Source organism: Mytilus edulis, chromosome 4, assembly GCF_963676685.1.
Source record: "Mytilus edulis chromosome 4, xbMytEdul2.2, whole genome shotgun sequence".
NCBI classification, from domain to species: Eukaryota; Metazoa; Mollusca; class Bivalvia; order Mytilida; family Mytilidae; genus Mytilus; species Mytilus edulis.
In genome coordinates, this window is record NC_092347.1 from 69,779,552 (window position 1) to 69,799,093 (window position 19,542).

The 19,542-nt window shown below is 31.8% G+C and overlaps 1 protein-coding gene across 1 annotated transcript; it reads right to left on the reverse strand.

Moving 5' to 3' along the window:
* Window positions 1-743: 743 nt before the first annotated feature.
* On the reverse strand, window positions 744-15,796 carry LOC139520365 (U4/U6.U5 small nuclear ribonucleoprotein 27 kDa protein-like). Its single transcript, XM_071312946.1, has 7 exons — window positions 15,657-15,796; window positions 12,738-12,782; window positions 11,090-11,177; window positions 5,945-6,063; window positions 5,178-5,257; window positions 2,148-2,209; window positions 744-1,843 (listed from the first exon to the last, which is right to left on the reverse strand). The coding sequence occupies exons 1-7, from the start codon at window positions 15,688-15,690 to the stop codon at window positions 1,789-1,791; spliced, it is 483 nt and encodes a 160-aa protein (XP_071169047.1). The 5' UTR covers window positions 15,691-15,796; the 3' UTR covers window positions 744-1,788.
* Between the last annotated feature and the right edge of the window lie 3,746 nt (window positions 15,797-19,542).

Here is a 19,542-nt window from a genome sequence, read left to right on the forward strand (position 1 = left end):
GATAATAACAGTGAATTCATTATCAGAACAATATCTGTATGTGCATCCCAGTACTAAAGTACTGGAGTCTGGTTACTGAACTGGTTATACCATTGAGGGCTCACAGTCCACCTGCAGAGGTATCAACCTAATGGTGGTTATAACATGAATTGTTCCAATTTTACTGCACCAGATGTGCATTTCAACAATTAATGTCTCTTCAGTGATGCAAGGCCAAAATATTTGAAAATCCAAAAACCTTATACAGTAAGAATATACTTGTTATTGGAAATTTGTAATTGATGAAACTTGCAAATAGTAAAATGAATAGATAAATATAGAAATTGTAGCCATGTTTAAGACACCTGCAAAACACAGTATAATTGGAAATGATTGAAAACAGTCAATCAGGGTTAGGGAACAATTGAACGCCTACAATCATGTTTAACCCATTACATTCCAATGACAGGAGCAGGTAATTCAGTGGTTGTCTGTCATATTGTTTCTCTAAAATTGTATTGTAATAAATAAGGCCTTAATTATCTTGTTTGAATTATTTTCGAACTTTCATGTAAGCGCCTTTTATTGAACTATAAAGTATGGGTTTTTCTCATTGTTAAAGGTTATACAGTGACCTATAATTGCATATATCAATGTATTAGAACTCTAATGAATAACTGTTTCATTGACAATCATACCACATATAGTATAATAAGCTTATTATGAGCGTTCACAAATACAGACTGAAGAATTAAAATAGCTAATACCTTTACAATAATGTATTTATTCTCACAATACATATACAATGCCTCATTCATAATATCCATCACACTTTTGTCATTCTTAACTTTGGTGTACCCAGACAATCAAAGGTTCCAAAAGCATTCACAACAGGAAAACATCAACATTGGACAGGGACTCAGAATAGATATTAAAAAATAAACATGTGATTTCCCCTGTGAATAAATCTCTATTAAAAGATTTTAAAATTGCAGTTTCCTGAATAAGGGTTAAAATGAACATCCAAGTTATTCTAACTATCATGTTTTGTACATGTTGGTATAAAATCCTTTCTCAACTCTTAAAATTCTACCAAGAAAATCACAATATATACAAATTATAACATTCATGGCATCTTAAAAAGAAAATAGTAGTGTTTTTTAACAGTGGCATTATTACTTTAATCTATTTCAAATATTCTGTAAAAAACTCATTTCAACTATCCAAAGTATAAATGAAACAGTGAAAGCAATGAAAAGATGTATTTAAATTCAGTCTCTGACAACATTCCTATCTCTCACACATTTGTCATTCATACAGAGCCGAGTATGTGGAGGTTAAAGTTGTAATATATATATGTGGTATACAAGTCATAATTTTGTACAGATTTTAATTTAAGACTCTTTGAAATAATATTATTATTTTGAAACTAGCTCTCTTTCTCCAAGTGATACAATCATGTATGATAATTTTTAAAACAAAACTCAGTACAAAACTACAACTTGAACACAACAAATATATACACACACATAACTTTTAATAAATAAAATTATTATTAAGTCCTTTTGCATTTCTGCACTTAAAATGAAGTAGGTCACAAACCTTACAGGTATATAAAAAAAAATAGTAACCAAAATTCTAAATGTATATCTACAAACAATTTGAATTCTACATTTTTTTTCGATAAAAAAAATCCCAATGGTATTACAACACAAGTCACAATAAAATTATTTTCTGATCCATGATCTTGGCACCACTTTTAACCAAAGAACCAGACTTTGCATTCCTTCTTTACAATTAAAGGACTCCTCATGCAATAAAATCTAAAGGACGGTTGAATCCTCCTCTTCTATTCATATACTGTCTGTAATATAAATGATAAATTTTGATTCAATTAATATTAAAACATGCATCATGAATAAAATAGCTAACTTGATTCTAAGTTTGGCTTTATTCACTGAAAAGTAGTAACTGGTGAAAATTTCAACTCCTTGCAAAAGGTTATGGTAAGTATAAATCAGTGTACATGAATATTCTTTCCATCCATAAGGAAATGGATGAGGGTTCTTAATTTAATTTAATTTTTTTGCTATCTTTTTAGCCCATCATTATGTTTCAACACATTATTAATAAATATAACAGTGATTAACATTAAGATATTAACATACCTATATCGTCTTTTCTTTGGTAAGTATGCAGCATAAGAATCATTTCCATCCACTTTTTTATTCTGAAAAAATAAATACACACTATAGAGATAACTGATACAGATGTATAGCCAATTAGCAGAAACATTCCTTGTATTCACCAATACATTTTCTTTTAGTATATATTTTCTATGAAGTGAAGCTTTTACAATACACATGACACCAGTGTCTTGTATAAGATTACTTATTATTTACAGAAAATAGTTTTAAACAAGATTGAACACGCTGAAATGTCTCACCTGCTTTACAGACCATTGATTTATGATAAAATCTTAAAAATAAAAGTTTAACTAGAAACAGGTCAGATAAATGCTGTCAGACAGACATATACACCTAACAATTTTTCAACACAAATTACAATTGATCTATTGCTTATGATAATTGAAAAACAGTCCGTGTTGTGATATTGGACATGTTTCAATTTTTTACAAGTGGCTGAACCTAACCATATCATTTGTGTTGATCTGGAAAGTAGAGGACCATCTATAATACTAAAATTACGAGGTCAGCCGTCATCACGTAAAAAAGATGAATCAAAGAATTCAACTTTATATATAACTAATATAGTACAATGGTGTTGATTAAAAATTACACCACTCTAGGCCCATTTGTTTTCCACGTAATTAATATTGCCAATAATTATGAAGTTCCGGATCAAGTCCGACACCGATACCAATAGTATATTCACCTGTTACCTATTAACTTATCTGTACGTTCCGCATCAGATAGGCGCACCATCAAACAGTGTATTTAGAATTTTGCTGTATACTGTTGAGTAAAAAATATTCCATTCCAGGCCCTTTTGTTTTCCAAATTATTAATATTACCAATAATTGATAGATTCCAGGTCAACGGGTTCAAACAGAAAGATTTTGAAAGCAGAGAAAACTGTGCACCTTATACATGTTATAATCGGCATGACTTTATCAGATGACAATACCAATACTAAAATAATATATCAGTCACGGACCCGCGATATCACGGGTGTGTTCTAGTAGAATAAATATGTATAAACTATGGGGCAATTAAATGTATTCACAGTATTAAATTTTCAAAGAAATTATTGTGTCAAAAAAGGGATTTTTTACCATAAGGAGCCGCATCACGGAAAAATGAATCACACTTTGTACCCTGAAAATTTAACCACATATGTGAAAATGTCTCAGCTTCAAAACTAGCCATCATACATATCCAAGTTTACGATATGGACTGAGCTAGAAAAGAAAACAGTACCAGCACGCCTATGTAGAAACAATTGCGCATATTGCCCCAGTTGACCAATTGCTTATAGTATTTGAAAACAGACAAAACCATAAAAAACTTAACATTGACCAATGAACCATCAAAATAATTCAAGGTCAGATGAAACCTGCCAGACTGACATGCACCCATTACAGTCATTCCATACAACACATAATAGATGCTCTTATAACATGCTTTCAGATAAGAAAAAGAATAATGGGGTCACCAAACTTGTTTTTTTGCTACATATCAAATTAGTAAAATTCATAACACTTACTATTATAAAAATTACTTTATCTGAGTTATCTCCCCTTATTTGGCCAAGTTGAAAAAAAATCTAATCAAACACATACAAGGTGTTTTTGAGAAATTACAGCTGTAATTATGATAAAACACACAATTTTCTAAATTTATATCAAAAGCCTTTTACATAAATTACATACAACTCTCAAAATTTGCACATTTCATCAAATATCTAGACCAAAGTTATCTGCTTCTTCAAAATCCAAGATGGAGGAAGACACCTAAGCCACCTCAATCACTTAACTTTAACCCTGATATAAGATCCATTAAATGATGTCAAAGTCAGATGAACCCTGTCTGGCGGACATGTAGACGTTACAAGTAACCCATAAACCAAATATGATTATCCTTATTATTCATAATAAGTAAGAAATTCACAAAACATAAAAAAACAATTTTATTTTTAAGCAGTCAATGAACAATAAAAATAAGCACAAGGACATTGAACAATTCCCAGACAGAAACTTTGTAACATAAGGTATCTGCATACAAGATAACAACCACAAATGGTAATGTAAAGAAAGAGAAATATCATAACAAAGCACTCAAGTACATACATCACAGTTTCTTAGATGTGGATAATTTTTATTTGGTTTGACATATGTGTCTTACATTTGTAGAAGTGGTCATCATTTCAGACAGATGTAAATTATTGATGCTCTTTCATATTTTTCTATTTGATGTTCTTCAATTGATGGACTGTCTTTGTTTGGATCTCATGTTTTCTCAGGCTGACATTAATGTAATGTTCACTGTCTAATATGTATGCATGTAGAGTTGTAGCCCTAATATCTTTTATCCTTTGTTAATTTGTATAATTTTGAATTGTTTAAGCAATTTTGCTTAAAGAATTTTTAAATTCTTAAGTGATTTTTTTTCCCATTAAGACAATCATCAGATCTCACTCCAATTTTCCCTTTATTGACCAATTCATATTTTAAAAAGTAGCCCTCCCCATGAAAATCATCCACTTATGAAAAATATGATTTACATGAAAAAAGATTTTGAAACATGTACTATTATTTGTATAGAAATGTGTATATTGAGGTGTAGGATCTGGGTTAAGGGAGAAAACTATTTAAAAAATCAAGAATGTTCATCAGTGCTTTTAAAGCACTCATTTTATAGAGAAGTAATAAAATGTTTTGATAAAAAAAGAGTTGACAGAGAGGTCATTACATTGTGCGTGATAATGACATGAATTTTGGAAAAATCTCTCAGAATTCCACACAAAACATGTCAACTCAACCTCATACAGTCTTCAGTCAAAAACCCTTAAACCCAAACATTTGAAAGTCAGAATGTTTAGACCAAAACACATAAATATCTATGTAACCAAAGGGGACCTAGAAAATATGAGGTATATAATAACGTAAACTTATTATAAAGATATTGTTTAACTATATTATGAAATGCAATAAAATGCTTTAAGTTTATGTAGTGTACCTTAGTTGTATTAAATGATGCGAATCCCATTAACTTGGCCATCTGTACCTCTTCTGCCGACATCCCTTCTAATTCCTGTGCTGTAAGGATATGAATATATGATAATGGGACATATGTTTTGTCACCATGATAATAGAGGCAGATTTCATGATTTTAACTCTTTCTGTAGAAAGTGAGTGCAGAAAAGGAATAAAACGAAGTTTATATTTCAAATCTAAAGTAGACTTTGATAATCTTATTCAAAGTTTGTCTAAACTTGAGGCAATTTAGAGCTTGACATATAGTTACAACTAGCTTAGTGTGAACCTAAATAGTTAGAAGACTTAATAATTTTATTGTCTTGCACGATTCCTGTCTCAATAATTTATACCAAAGTAATCCACATGTCAATTCATTCATATTAAGCTAAAACAAAAACCTGATCATTTACATATTGAACCATAAATGATGCAATCCTTTTTTTGTACGTACAAAAACTTTTCTTTATATTTGATTGATGTTTTTATTTATTTGAATTGTTCATGTCATAGTTGACTATACAGTATGGGATTCTGCTCATTGATGAAGGCCCTACATTGTTCTATAATTGCTGATGTCCATGTCATTTGGACCCTGTTGGGTAGTTGTCTCATATCTTCATATTTTATAAATAGGTCTACGATATATATAATGCAAGAAATGCCAAAAAAAGCTGTGGAGCTGAGAGTTCTAAATGGTGTCAACTTAGATGTTCTAGAAATAATCATGTACATTGAATAAAGTATTACCTGTTACTTTTGGAGCTTGAGGCTGTTTTGGTGGTCGAGTAGGACTACTACTTCTACCATGACTACTAGTAGTAGTACTAGGTGGAGGTTCATGTCTCTCTTTCTCTCGTTTGTGAATACTTCAAAATATAAACAATAAAATAAAATTATTACAGATATGCATAGTTAGATAAATTTAGGTCAAAATATATAATTTTGTTAGCTAAATTCATGTCAAAATATAAACTCCAATGTCAAATTAAAAATATATAAAGTTCCTTTTCTTGTTCTGTATTGTATTATTTACATTCTTTCCTTGAAATAAATCTGTTTAGTACTTATAAACTGGATTAAAAGATATGTAGGAAAGATATGAAATTGAAGTATTATACATCCATTTTGATTGCTTTTATTCTAACATCATGTCCATGGATAACAGTACACAATATGCCCTCAACATTTCTACAGAGTGTTAGATTTACAATATCCTGACATATCTCAATGCAACTGTTTATTAAACTTGATTTTAGATTTGGTACATAGCTTTATATAATTATTGGTAAATAGTATTAAAGATGTGATTTTTTTTTCACAACCAAAGTATGCTTTATGACTTTAATGGGTACTGATAAACTGTAAAAAAAAAAATTTCCAAGCACTGTAAGCGCTGTAGGCAAATAACAAAAAACCCAAGACAAACATAATTATGAAACTGTGGCAATGTTGCTTAAATTTTTTTTAAAGATTTAAAAGAACAAACATTAAACATATTGTACATTTATGTTCATTTAAAGAATTAATCATTAAGGCAAATAATTCATATATTATCAAAAGCAATGCATATATCAACTATATTTTTTTCATGGTCTGCAGTGGAACAAGTTCGCAATGATTGCAGTTGTTCTATAGTTGATAGTAAACGTTGTTATCATATACTTAGACTAAATAACATATAAATTTTACCGTATGATAACATTAAATTCCATATTTTTCGAATTGGTGCTTAGCGGGCTGATATGAAAAGTTTATCACATGCTTCGATTGTTATCACATGCCTTTCCGTAACGTTATCACATGGCATTCCGGTAATACTCGGCCAATTCCGGAAAATACACCTTAATGTTACGTTTTCAGTGAAAAACATTACAAAGTAGTGTACAAAACAATTTCTTGAATACTGGAAAGTATATTGTTTAAAATGATAAAAAAAACAAAAAAACAAAACAAAACAAAACAAAACAAACAAATTATTTAATAAATGCATTGTTTAAGTTTTTCTGAAACATAATTTAGAAAGTTTCTTTAAAAAGTTGACTTTTCCAAACAACGATCATTATGTATATTGTTGACATCTTTTTGTCGATTCGTCCATATTAATATGTTTTTTTTTCTTTCTCTCTTTCTGTTGAGGCATATGATAGAAAGATTTCAGATTGAATGTATCAAATTTTGGGTCCGACGGCCGTGAACTTTTTTACTCTTTAAACTTCGGGAACCACGTAAAAGGATCAATATATGAATCTGTTATTTTTCTCTACTGTTGAAGCATATGATAAAAAGATCATAACATGTCATTTTTCATATCGCATGTATTATCAGCCCTCGAGCCATGCGGCTCTTGGGCTGATATTGAACCTAGGGCTGATAATACATGCGATATGAAAAATGCCATGTAATAATCTGATAGTATTCGTTGACTGTTGGTAGTTCAAGTTGACTTTAGTACAAGCTTGTAAAAGTATGAATGGACTTGCTTCCCTGGAAAGAAAACCCAGTTTGTGTTCTACAGCATAAAAGTTATGAGACACAAATCAGACAAATGTTTACTACTACAGGGATCAAAGGTGAGGTCTGACTGACCTGCCCATAGTAAATGTAAATGACCCCCACCTTCACCCCAAGTCCATGATGTCTAAATTTGGAATAAAATGACAGGTAATTATAAAACAGTTGGTCAAACATTCTTGGGCTTGAAAGATATGTTTTCTTTAAAATGAGCCATATTAAAATGAAATTTTTTATAGGACTAGAAATAATTCAAAATATAATAAAGGTAAATTCTTTAAACCCACTCATTATTTTCCATCAATAAAATTTAATTATAATCAAGAAATCATTGTAACATAATGCTGTTACAAAGTCTCCCAAACAAAGCTCCCATTATTATTCATTCATAGTCACCTGACATTGGGCAAAGTCTAGTACACTTTGGTTAGGTCTAGCAAAGTGATATGCATATATGTGACGCCTATGAGATTGACCTTGTATGTCTTTCAATCTTTTTGAAATGACAAACAGGAATGAATATGGTTTAGGATTTGGTATCTCAATCTTTTACAAGCTCTCAAAACACACACAAGAGGGGGTGGGGTCACCAGGGTTTCCGCTGGCGGTCGCCATTTTCGCAATTTGCGAAAAAATAATAATTGTGGCGATAAAAATTCGTCATTTGCGAAAGAATTTGGCGAAAGAAATATATAACGATTTATTTTCCTCCATCTACTACTTTACTTTTTTCGAGTTTCTCGGACTTTACCCGATCAGACAATACTCGGAATTCACCTTGACCTCATTAAGATTTGGACAGAAAATCAATAATCAGCTGATTGCATTTATAGCTATAGACAACAAAGGACTAATTAATAAAGGTGTTGATTGAATTGTTTGTAATAATGATATGGTTAAATGGTTTCCGATAAATGTCACATTCAGAATTGTTTTACCACTTTGCGACGCACGTGTTTGGAGCAAACTTTTGACGTCTCCTCTCCTTTTAAAGATAGTTTTAAAAAAAAAGCTGTTGCTGTGACGAAAAATATTCAAAATCAGAATTAATCTCCGATTTAAAACTATGATTATCCTTTGACTTTAATATAGGTAATTGAGTAGGGAGACTACTTTAAAGTCGTTTGAGTGACACGCGTGTTTCAAGAATAGTTTAACGGATCAACCTTTTCATTTACGATGGTCAAGAAAAGAAAACAGTCGTTATGAAGAAATCTATCCAAAAGGTTGCGAACAACCCCTCGAATGAGAGTTACCCTTCAATGTAATGACTACACATGAAATGAGGGATCAATTTCATGTGATAAAATCATAGACACAATGGGGCAAAATCATCTTATTTAAGGGACGGGGGGGGGGGGGGGGGGGGGGGGGGTAAAAAAAGTTAAATTCTAAATAAAAAATATAGTTTTGTTACTTGGCGAAAAAAATAATAAAGTGGCGAAAAATATATTATTTTGGCGAAAGAGGTGGCGAAAAAAATAATTGACCCAGGGGAAACCCTGGGGGTCACCCTAGGGACTACCGGTATCCCTATATTTCATTTGATTTTTTATATTGTCCCATACATGAATATTTATGGTTTAGGGGTGGGGATCTCTACCGTTATCAAGTTTTCAAACAGGAGGGGGTTGGGTGACCCCAGTGATTTCATATGATTTGCTATATTGTCCAATACATGAATATATATGGTTGAGGGGTGGGGATCTCATCTGTTTCCAAGTTATCAAACAGGAGGGGGTAGGGTGACCATAAGGACTCTCCCTGTATTTCATTTGATTAGTTCTTGTGTCACATACATGAATATATATGGTTAAATTTAATGGTTGGGATATCGACTGTTTCCAAGTTCTCAAACAGGAGGGGTGGGGTGACCTCAGGGACTCCCCTATATTTCATTTAATTTAGAGGTGAGGATCTCGACTGATTCCAAGTTCTCAAACATAGGAGGGAGGGGTGAGGTGACCGCAGGGACTCCCCCTATATTTTATTTGATTTGTTATATTGTCCCATACATGAGTATATATGGTTAAGAGATGAGAATCCCAACTGTTTCCAAGTTCTCAAACAGGATGGTGTACAGTGACCTTAGGGACTCCCCCCTGGAAGGGGTAGAGTTGCCCCAAGAACTCCACTTATATTTCATATGATTTTTTATATTGTCCCATACATGAATATACATGGTTTAGGGGTGGGGATCTTGACCGCTTCCAAGTTCTAAAATAGGAGGGGTTGGGGTGACCCCCAGGGAGACCCTTATATTTCATTTGATTTGTTATATTGTCCCATACATGAATATATATAGTTTATGGGTGGGGATCTTGACCTTTTCCAAGTTCTCAAACATATATATTTTCTGCTTTTACTTTCTTTTACATATATTTTGGTTTTCAATTCTAGTGTTTATATTTATTTACCATGCATAGATGTATTTTGTCACCTGTCTGGATTTTTTTTAGTTGATCGCCAAAACCAGATTTACCCTCATCCGCTTCCGGAATCGGATCCGATATTGTAAAAATCTCACGGCATCCATTTTGTTTTCAATGTTGTTTTTATCAGTCAGATACGATTTTACTCAAATTTACACATTTTTTGTTGGCGATTTTCTGAATAAAGCTAGCGGTTGAACAAAATGAACATCGCTGTCATGAATAATAATGATGAAAATAAGTTTTGAGATCGTTTATTTGGAGACATTGGTAAAAAGGTTTGCAAATTTATTTTTTATTTTCTTTCAAGTGGAAAGTTGACATCCCTCGGGCATGCTGGGCGTAGCTAGTAACCAAGACGAAAGTCTGACTGCAAAAGTGGAAGGTGGAGGACCTCGCACCACTGCTAATTTGAACCCCTAGCCTCCAAATTGAAAAGATATGAAAATTTCGTCTTTCAATTTTAAATTGCACCAACAGCATGAACAATTGAACTTATTTTAATAGACTACTGACGTAGTTGACTACGTATTGACAACAAACAATATTCCTACGACTTTTGCCAATTGGGAAATCTAAACAACTTGTCTTTAGAGATTTTCGGCGCTTTAATATTTCATACATTTGTTCTTTGACATCTTAGCCAAAAGCTCAGGGGATAATAAACTACATTAAGGATTCCTAATGTGCTCTACTTCCTGTGTGCAACTTCAAAACTTTTGGGTGATTCGACAATCATTTAAGGTTTTTTTTGTCATACTTTTTGTAATCCAGAATTTAAAGTATGAAATAACTGTTAAATTAGTTATAAATAGCATAATATCCAGCTAGATAATAACAATGGCACTTATTTCAGAATTTATTGGGTAGAACACAAATCTAGGGTGCTCACAAAAGGCAGCTTAACTGCCTAAAAACTTGATACTGTACATAGCTATCTTTTATCAACCTTTTAGGTGATGCAGATCTTGATCTGTGTCTCTCTCGCTCTCTTCTTGGTGATCGTCTTCTTGGAGACCTTGATCTGCTTCTGTGACCTATATTATACAGAAATATAAACATCATGTAGAATTTTCATATAATTCTATAATGTTGGTTGGGTTAGCCTCTACAAAAGTTGTATACTGTAACTAGTTGTGTTTATTTCCTAAATATAGTAACATAGCTATATTTTGTATAATGTCAATTTCATCATGGAACACTTTTAGCTCCATAATCAGGGGTTCATTAAAGGATGAAAATAAGTTTGATATCTGTGTTATGATTGAAAAGCTATCAATGTATTAGTTTAAGTTGCAGTATAAAAACAATATTAGGTCAATGTCATAAAAATATAAACTTTTTTGTACTCTGTAGAACCTAGCCCTTCCCCATGCTAGTTTCAACCTCATACAAAAAAGTTTTTATTTTTCTGACATGCTTCTTTTTCGTAATGATACAGGGTGTAATTGTGTTGAATGTGCACACATTTTTTGTATGAATCTGCAATTCTAATTGAGAAATGAACACAATTAATAAAACTAAACTAACAACAAAAGAAGATAAGACCTACATGGTGCATATGATAAAATTTAAAACAAACCAATAAATCATATCAAATATATTAATAACAGCTTAGTACAAAAATATATCTTATAGAATGGTGTAATTAGTAATTTCTGGGGAGAGGCAGGTGTTCAAAAGTAGGCATATCTTAAAGAGATCTTCATCTTAATACTCCATTGAAATTAAATGTATATGTGAATTATAGTCATGGTGATAGGCATATCAAAAGTTAATTGTGGTCTTTTCGTTATAAGTATAAACATTTAAATCAATCATTTTATAATTATGAATTATGGCTATTCTGTGCATTTCACATCTGCTTTTTAATGAAAGTGAAAAGACAAAATTTTTCAGTACATATTTAACAATAAAATTAAAAGGCACCATGAGGTGGAGTTACACTTCCCATGCAACTTATTCTATACTTATACAATGTATAATATATTAATTTGGAAAGGTGCCATGATATAATAATAATGTGCCTCAAAATTTGTTATCCCTGGAATAATTCAACAGTGTCATATATAAAATAAAATTGATAATCTGGGGACTGGAAAAGTTTGAAGTTGTTTGACGACATATTAAAAAGATGTGGTATGATTGCCAATGAGAAACCTCTTCACAAGAGACCAAAAGACACAGAATTTAACAGCTATAGCTATAGTATATCTGTTTGCACAAAGTACAGGATAAATGTATTAAACAGAGACAAATTTAGGCCTGGAGTCCTGGACCCCTCCCCCCCTTTTTCAAAGAAAAATTTAGTTTACTATTTAGGGAACCACTGAAGCATGACTGGCACGAAAAATACTCTGAGCAATAATTTTCCATATTTAATAGATAGTATACTTACTGTAAAAGATATAATTGTGAGCTTTAAATATTATATAAAAACTTTTAACACAAATAAAACAGAACAGAACAGAGCACAACAGATATGGGTTATCCAATGCGCCATACATGTCACAATTGGTTGTTACAATTTTACAAAACTTAATATATATATTAGGTCAGTATTTTCAGTTTAACTTTTATTAACTTAAAATTCTTACGATGTCGTTCTCTGTCTCTGTCTCTAGATCTTGATCTTTTTCTTTCTGAAATTATAATAAATAAATAAAATAAGCAGAAAAAGGGAAATAACTTCAGTATTAAATGCAATACTCTTTAAATTTCATTGGGTGATTTCCCTTGTTACATATGCAAAACTTAATATATATATTAGGTCAGTATTTTCAGTTTAACTTTTACAGATATGGGTAATCCAATGTGCCATACATGTCACAATTTTTTAAAATTACGGAATGAATTACGGAATTACAGAATTTCTGACAAGGGTATTAACTATATGGCACTGACAACTTAGTTGCGGGGCCATAAAAATAGTTAAAACAAATGACAGACAGCAACCAATAATAACCACTGAATAACAGGTTCCTGACTTTGGAGAGGCACATGAAAAGTGTGGCACAGTTATGTTTGTGAGAACAATATATATTAAGTGACATAATTACTATTACTTTATCAACACATTTGTATAAAAAAGGTTGTAAATTTAACAAGAGTAGTCCATCCTGCCGGTTCAGCCATTATTTGTAATGGTTCAACTTTTCATCCTTGCTACATCTACATTTACATACAGGTATTTAAGGCTTTCCCTTGGGTCAATTTTCCTTTTTGCCACCTCTTTCTCCAAAACATTATATTTTTCACCACTTTCAATTTTATTTTCGCCAACTAACATAGTTGAAGGATAAAGACTATATAGCCAGAGATTTCTGTTACTATTGAATATATTTTTTCATAGCAAAAGTTTTCTTTTCAGAACAATCGTACACGTTTAAAGAAAAAAAATGAGATGTCAAACTATTCTTGAAACACATGTGTCAGCAAAACAATTGTTAAATACCCACTCCAAATCAATTATTTCTATCAAAATTAAAGGATAAAGTTTAAAGTCAGATAATTTTCTTGCTTTTGAACAGTTTCTTCATAACAACAGTTTTCTTTTCTGGATCATCGATTGTTGATTGAAAAAGAGGAGTCATTAAACTTTGCTTCCAACATGTGTGTTGCAAAGTTGTAAATAAATCCTTTCAGTGACATGTGACGCCATTTACCCAAATCATTTTGTAAAATAATACAATCAGTCACATTATTTCGTAAAATATTACAATCTGACAACACCTTTATTAATAATACAATGTTGTCTACAGCTTTACAGTGCAATCAGCTTATTATTGATTTTCTGTCAAAATCATCACAAGTTCAAGGTGAATTCTGAGTATTGTCCTAGTACTGTCTGATTAGGTAAATCAGAGAAACCCCCAAAAAAATAAACAAAATGGATAAGACAAATATCGTTATATTTCTTTCACAAATAATGAATTTTAAGATGCAATAAATGGAAACCGCCAGCAGGAACCCTGGTAGTTGTATTCATACATGTATGTTGTTCACATAAGAATATACATGTATATATGTTAAAACAAGAATGTGTCCATAGTACTGTAACGGGATATATTTCCACTGGCTTAGTTTTCCCTTTGTCTACCCAAGTTCTGGGATATTGGACAAACTATGTAAAACACGTACAAAAAACAATGTATTAAAATATAAACAAAATGATTATTTAGAAGACATATATATGGTTGAACATAAGTTTACATATAAATAAATATTATACAGTGGTGGCTTGTCTACTTGCATGACTTGTATGAATAAAGGTTCCAATTTCACAAGCCAAAGTATGAGCGTCTGCTCATTTCAAATCCAAGTTTTCACTTTATGTCTTAAGGGAGGGGGAATGTAATGGGATTTGTTTTTATGTCACTTTAATTTGTATAGCTTTTATTCGGCTTTATGGTTGTATTGCTATTTGGGTTTGTCGGTCCACTTCCGATAGGACAGGCTGGGACACCCTTGTTCTGACGATGACAAGGCCGCCTGGACTGTGCTTGACTGTGACGTCATACTGGACGAAAACTAGAGAACAACAAAACGGAATCGATTGTCTATGTTCTAGTTGATATTAATTCACTTCTTTAGGTGAGAAACTGTACTTCTCTAGATTTTATTATACTTGTAAATTTGATTGCTTTAGTTATTATATATGTATTTTTATTCACATAGAATAATTTTTTCTCCTGTTATAGCTTGAAAGCATTTCTTTATTTATATCCAATATTCCGTGAACCAGGGAAAAACTATTCCCATTACAGTACACAGATGCCCCACTCACACTATCATTTTTTATGCTCAGTGGACCTTGAAACTGGGGCAAAAACTCTAATTTGGTATTCAAACGAGAAAGATCATATCAAAGGAAACATGAGTACTAAGTTTCAAGTTGATTGGACTTATACTTCATCAAATACTACCTTGACCATACACTTTAACCTGAAGGGGAAGTGATGGACAGACCAATAGACAGCTTGAGGATTGAAAAGAACCACACTACAGACAGAAAAACATAATGCCCATTAATGGTATATAAAAACTATTATTGGTCTTCTCTTTCTTCTTCATCTTCTTCTTCTGGTATGCGGCCATGAGCCGACAACTGGTTGACTATTTTGCCACAGGTCAAAGTACCGTCTTCAACACAGAGCCTTGGCTCACACCAAACAGCAAGCCATATGATTAAATGCCCGAGGATGTGACATTGTATCCAATGAAGATAAAAAAAAAACACAGATTCAAGGTTTCATAAAATTGGCATGCCCAGTTGTGACAGGATTGTTTCCCTTATCAAATGACAAATGCTCAGTTAGTTAGAGCACTGCCTTGGGACACAGAGGCCTTGGGTTCAAGTCACAGAGGAGACGAAGTGATTACGTATTGAAAAGCATGCTCTCCTGTTACACATGCCACAGGAGTTTGAAATCCTAGCAATAACAAGGTATAAATATGGCAAACTCGGCTATCGCAGTAGAGATTCTCGCGATGAGAGTAGACAACGTTAAAATTACCTCTTCTTGGCGATCGAGATCGACTTCTTGGCATTCTTTAATTAGTTGTATCTCTGAAAATGTGAAAAAAACGAACCCTCTTGTTTATGAACGGATGTGTCAGGTGTATAGGTAATCAAAAACCGATACCCGCAACCCTGAAATATTTCCGGATTTAACGTCTAAGAATCTAGGATGAATTTGCAATATTTAAACTGAGACTACTAGTCTCAGATTTAAACTACAATTTTCTTTGTTGAAATCATTTCTTCATGAAATTTTATATATTGAAATTTTAGTTTCTGACTCATATTTCTAAAAATTGGTGAATCAATGCATGTTGATTTCTTTTTCTTTGAAATTTATAGATCTCAAAGCGTATACCATAGTTCCAAACTTTTTTTATTTTATTTTTATAAAAAGTAATATATTTATCTAAATATTTACTACATTTTAATCTAAAAAAAAAACCCACACTTTTATATAAATCTGCAAAACATGCTTTTATACCTCATTTTAAATTTGCTGCTCAATTTTTATTGTATGCTATGTGTGAGATTCAACATTGTGTTACAGGCTGTTTACATATTAGACTGTTTTAATGTTATTTATATGTTTTTATACTTGGTGAAATGCTCCTTAGAGCTTGTGTTGTATATTTGACTAATGCTCAATCAAAATAAATTGTTCTTATCTTATCTTATATATCTTATATTACAGGATCACTTGTCTCACCTACAAACACAGAGAAAAAAAAATCTTCAATGTTTGTTTGACAAAATCTTTAAAAGAGATATAATTATTATAAGTTCATACAAAAACGGTATGTTATATCATAAATGAATAATTTTAGATAAATGGAGATTGTGTCAATGGGCCTCAGATGCGCCTGCTTGTATATATGCACAAGTCAACTTCCACATACAGATGAAAGATTCATGTAGTTAAAACTTTTTTTAATTATGAGCATTGTGTATAAGTTTAAAAACATTTGGTCGAGGAAAATTAAGTTGGAGAAAGGAAACGAAAAACTCATCATTTTAAATGTTTATAAAGGGACATAGCTCATGAACCATAAAAGTGATGCCACCAAATTTCGAACTTGAAATGTGTTTTCTATTTATAATTTAAGCATTGATTTTAAGTTTTATAAAATTATGTTGAGACAAACTAAAATAAGAAAATGGAAATGAAAATTTTAGAAATATTCATGTTTACAAGCGGCATAACTCATGAACAGTAAAAAGTAACAACAATCTATTTGAAACTTGATCTATCTTTTGTGGTAATATGTGTTGTGTATATGTTTGAGTGCCTCAGTAGTGGCATAAACATTGATTTAAAAATTGCTTCAAAGCTAGATACAACTGCAGAGGTTCAACCCTGAACATTTGGGGCATAAATGGACACAATATTCACGCTTAAAACAGGTCTGAATTTGTATTGTAATTAAATATTTGACACATAATAGGTTTCTGACACAGAATTACTGTAGTCAAAGAACTTAGAATGAGTTATATGACTAGAATTAATATTTGATTTTTTATATCTGTGCAATACAATTATAATGCTGTGTCAATGCCATCCAATGAACATGGTGAAAAAAATGTCTAATATGAATATAAACCAGATGCTCCGCAGGGCGCAGCTTTATATGACCGCAGAGGTTGAACCCTGAACGGTTGGGGCAAGTATGGACACAACATTCAAGCTGGATTCAGCTCTAAATTTGGATTGTGATTAAATAGCTGACACAGCATAGGTTTCGGACACAGAATGAATGTGGTCTAATGAACTAAAAATATTTTTTTTGCCTTTGAGCAATTCACTATGCTGTTGAATATTAATCCTCTCAAAAAAATGTTTGAAGAAATTTTCTTTTAATTTATGAAATCTGAAATGAGAAAAATTTACCCCCCCCCCCCCCTATTTTTTTTCTCACATCCCCCTTTCCCTTTTTCTAAAACTGATCTCAATTCAAATTTCTAATGGAGTTTGCAACAATAACTACTCATTTAAATACATCATAAAATATTAAAATGTAACAAAAGATGATAGTGTTTTAATTTATCAGTTGGTAGTAAAAGTGAATATACATTGTATATTGTATAAAACAATGATTTAAGTTGATTCAACTACTATTCTGGACAAAGAAAGATAACTCCAATCAATTGAAAATTTCTTGCTATTGCACAATATTGTGCAATTAGATATTTCTTGCTATTACGCAATACTGTGCAATTGAAAATATTTGCTATTGCACAATACTGTGCAATAGAAGATTTCTTGCTATTGCGCAATACTGAGCATTTGAAAATTTCTTGCTATTGCACAATACTGTGCAATTGAAGATTTCTTGCTATTGCTGAATACTGTGCAATTGAAAATATCTTGCTATTGCACAATACTTAATATAATAATTTTGGATCCTGATTTGAACCAACTTGAAAACTGGGCCCATAATCAAAAAGCTAAGTACATGTTTAGATTCAACATATCAAAAAAGCCCAAGAATTCAATTTTTGTTAAAATCAAACTTAGTTTAATTTTGGACCCTTTGGACTTTAATGTAGACCAATTTGAAAACGGGACTAAAAATTAAGAATCTACATACACAGTTAGATTTGGCATATCAAAGAACCCCAATTATTTAATTTTTTATGAAATCAAACAAAGTTTAATTTTGGACCCCGATTTCTGACCAACTTGAAAACTGGGCCAATAATCAAAAATCTAAGTACATTTTAAGATTCAGCATATCAAAGAACCCCACGGATTCAATTTTTGTTAAAATAAAACTAAGTTTAATTTTGGACCCTGTGGACCTTAATGTAGAGCAATTTGAAAACAGGACCAAAAATTAAGAATCTACATACACAGTTAGATTTGGCATATCAAAGAACCCCAATTATTCAATTTTTGATGAAATCAAACAAAGTTCAATTTTGGACCCTTTGGGCCCCTTATTCCTAAACTGTTGGGACCAAAACTCCCAAAATCAATCCCAACCTTCCTTTAGTGGTCATGAACCTTGTGTTTAAATTTCATAGATTTCTATTTACTTATACTAAAGTTATGGTGCGAAAACCAAGAATAATGCTTACTTGGGCCCCTTTTTGGCCCCTAATTCCTAAAATGTTGGGACCAAAACTCCCAAAATCAATCCCAACCTTCCTTTTGTGGTTATAAACCTTGTGTTAAAATTTCATAGATTTCTATTCAATTTTACTAAAGTAAGAGTGCGAAAACTAAAAGTATTCGGACGACGACGACAACGACGCAGACGATGACGCCAACGTGATACCAATATACGACCAAAAAATTTTCAATTTTGCGATTGTATAAAAATTTTCAATTTTGCAGTCGTATAAAAACTTGAAACCTGGTCATGTGCACACCCATGAAGACATGATCCATGCACATTTTACATAATCAAAACTGTATGAAATTTGTAGGTTTTTACGTGGCCTTTCAAAAAAATCATGTTTCAGGGTACAGTCTCCTGCTCCGAAAAGAGCTACAGCGGCTGCAAATAAGTTTTCAATTTTCACTGCCAAAAAAACAGGATGTTAACAGTGTTGTCTCTCCTCAAATCATGTATATTTAATATAATTTTTAAAATTATTTCAATCATTCAATGTGAAAGCTAATTAACTAATTTTCACAATCAAATACAAAAACATGATACTTTTTCACCAATTGAGTAAATAAACAGGGGTTTCCCTCCATGGTTATTTTCAGTCGTGGAACAACCCCTAGTTTTTTTTATACAAAACTGTCTATAGCACCCAATACATTTCTTTATACATAATTTAAAAGCAGTGTAAGAGAGGTAATTAAAACTGTGTTTGGATTACCTCCCTTACTCTGCTTTTAAAATGTCTTAAGTAATTGTCCATTAACCAGG

Coding starts and splice junctions, on each gene's coding strand:
- LOC139520365 (XM_071312946.1), bottom strand. CDS start 15,690: ATGCCAAGAAGTCGATCTCGATCGCCAAGAAGAG. Junction 12,783..15,656: donor ATCTCGATCGCCAAGAAGAG/GTAATTTTAACG, acceptor TTATAATTTCAG/AAAGAAAAAGATCAAGATCT. Junction 5,258..5,944: donor TCAAGCTCCAAAAGTAACAG/GTAATACTTTAT, acceptor ATATCCTTACAG/CACAGGAATTAGAAGGGATG.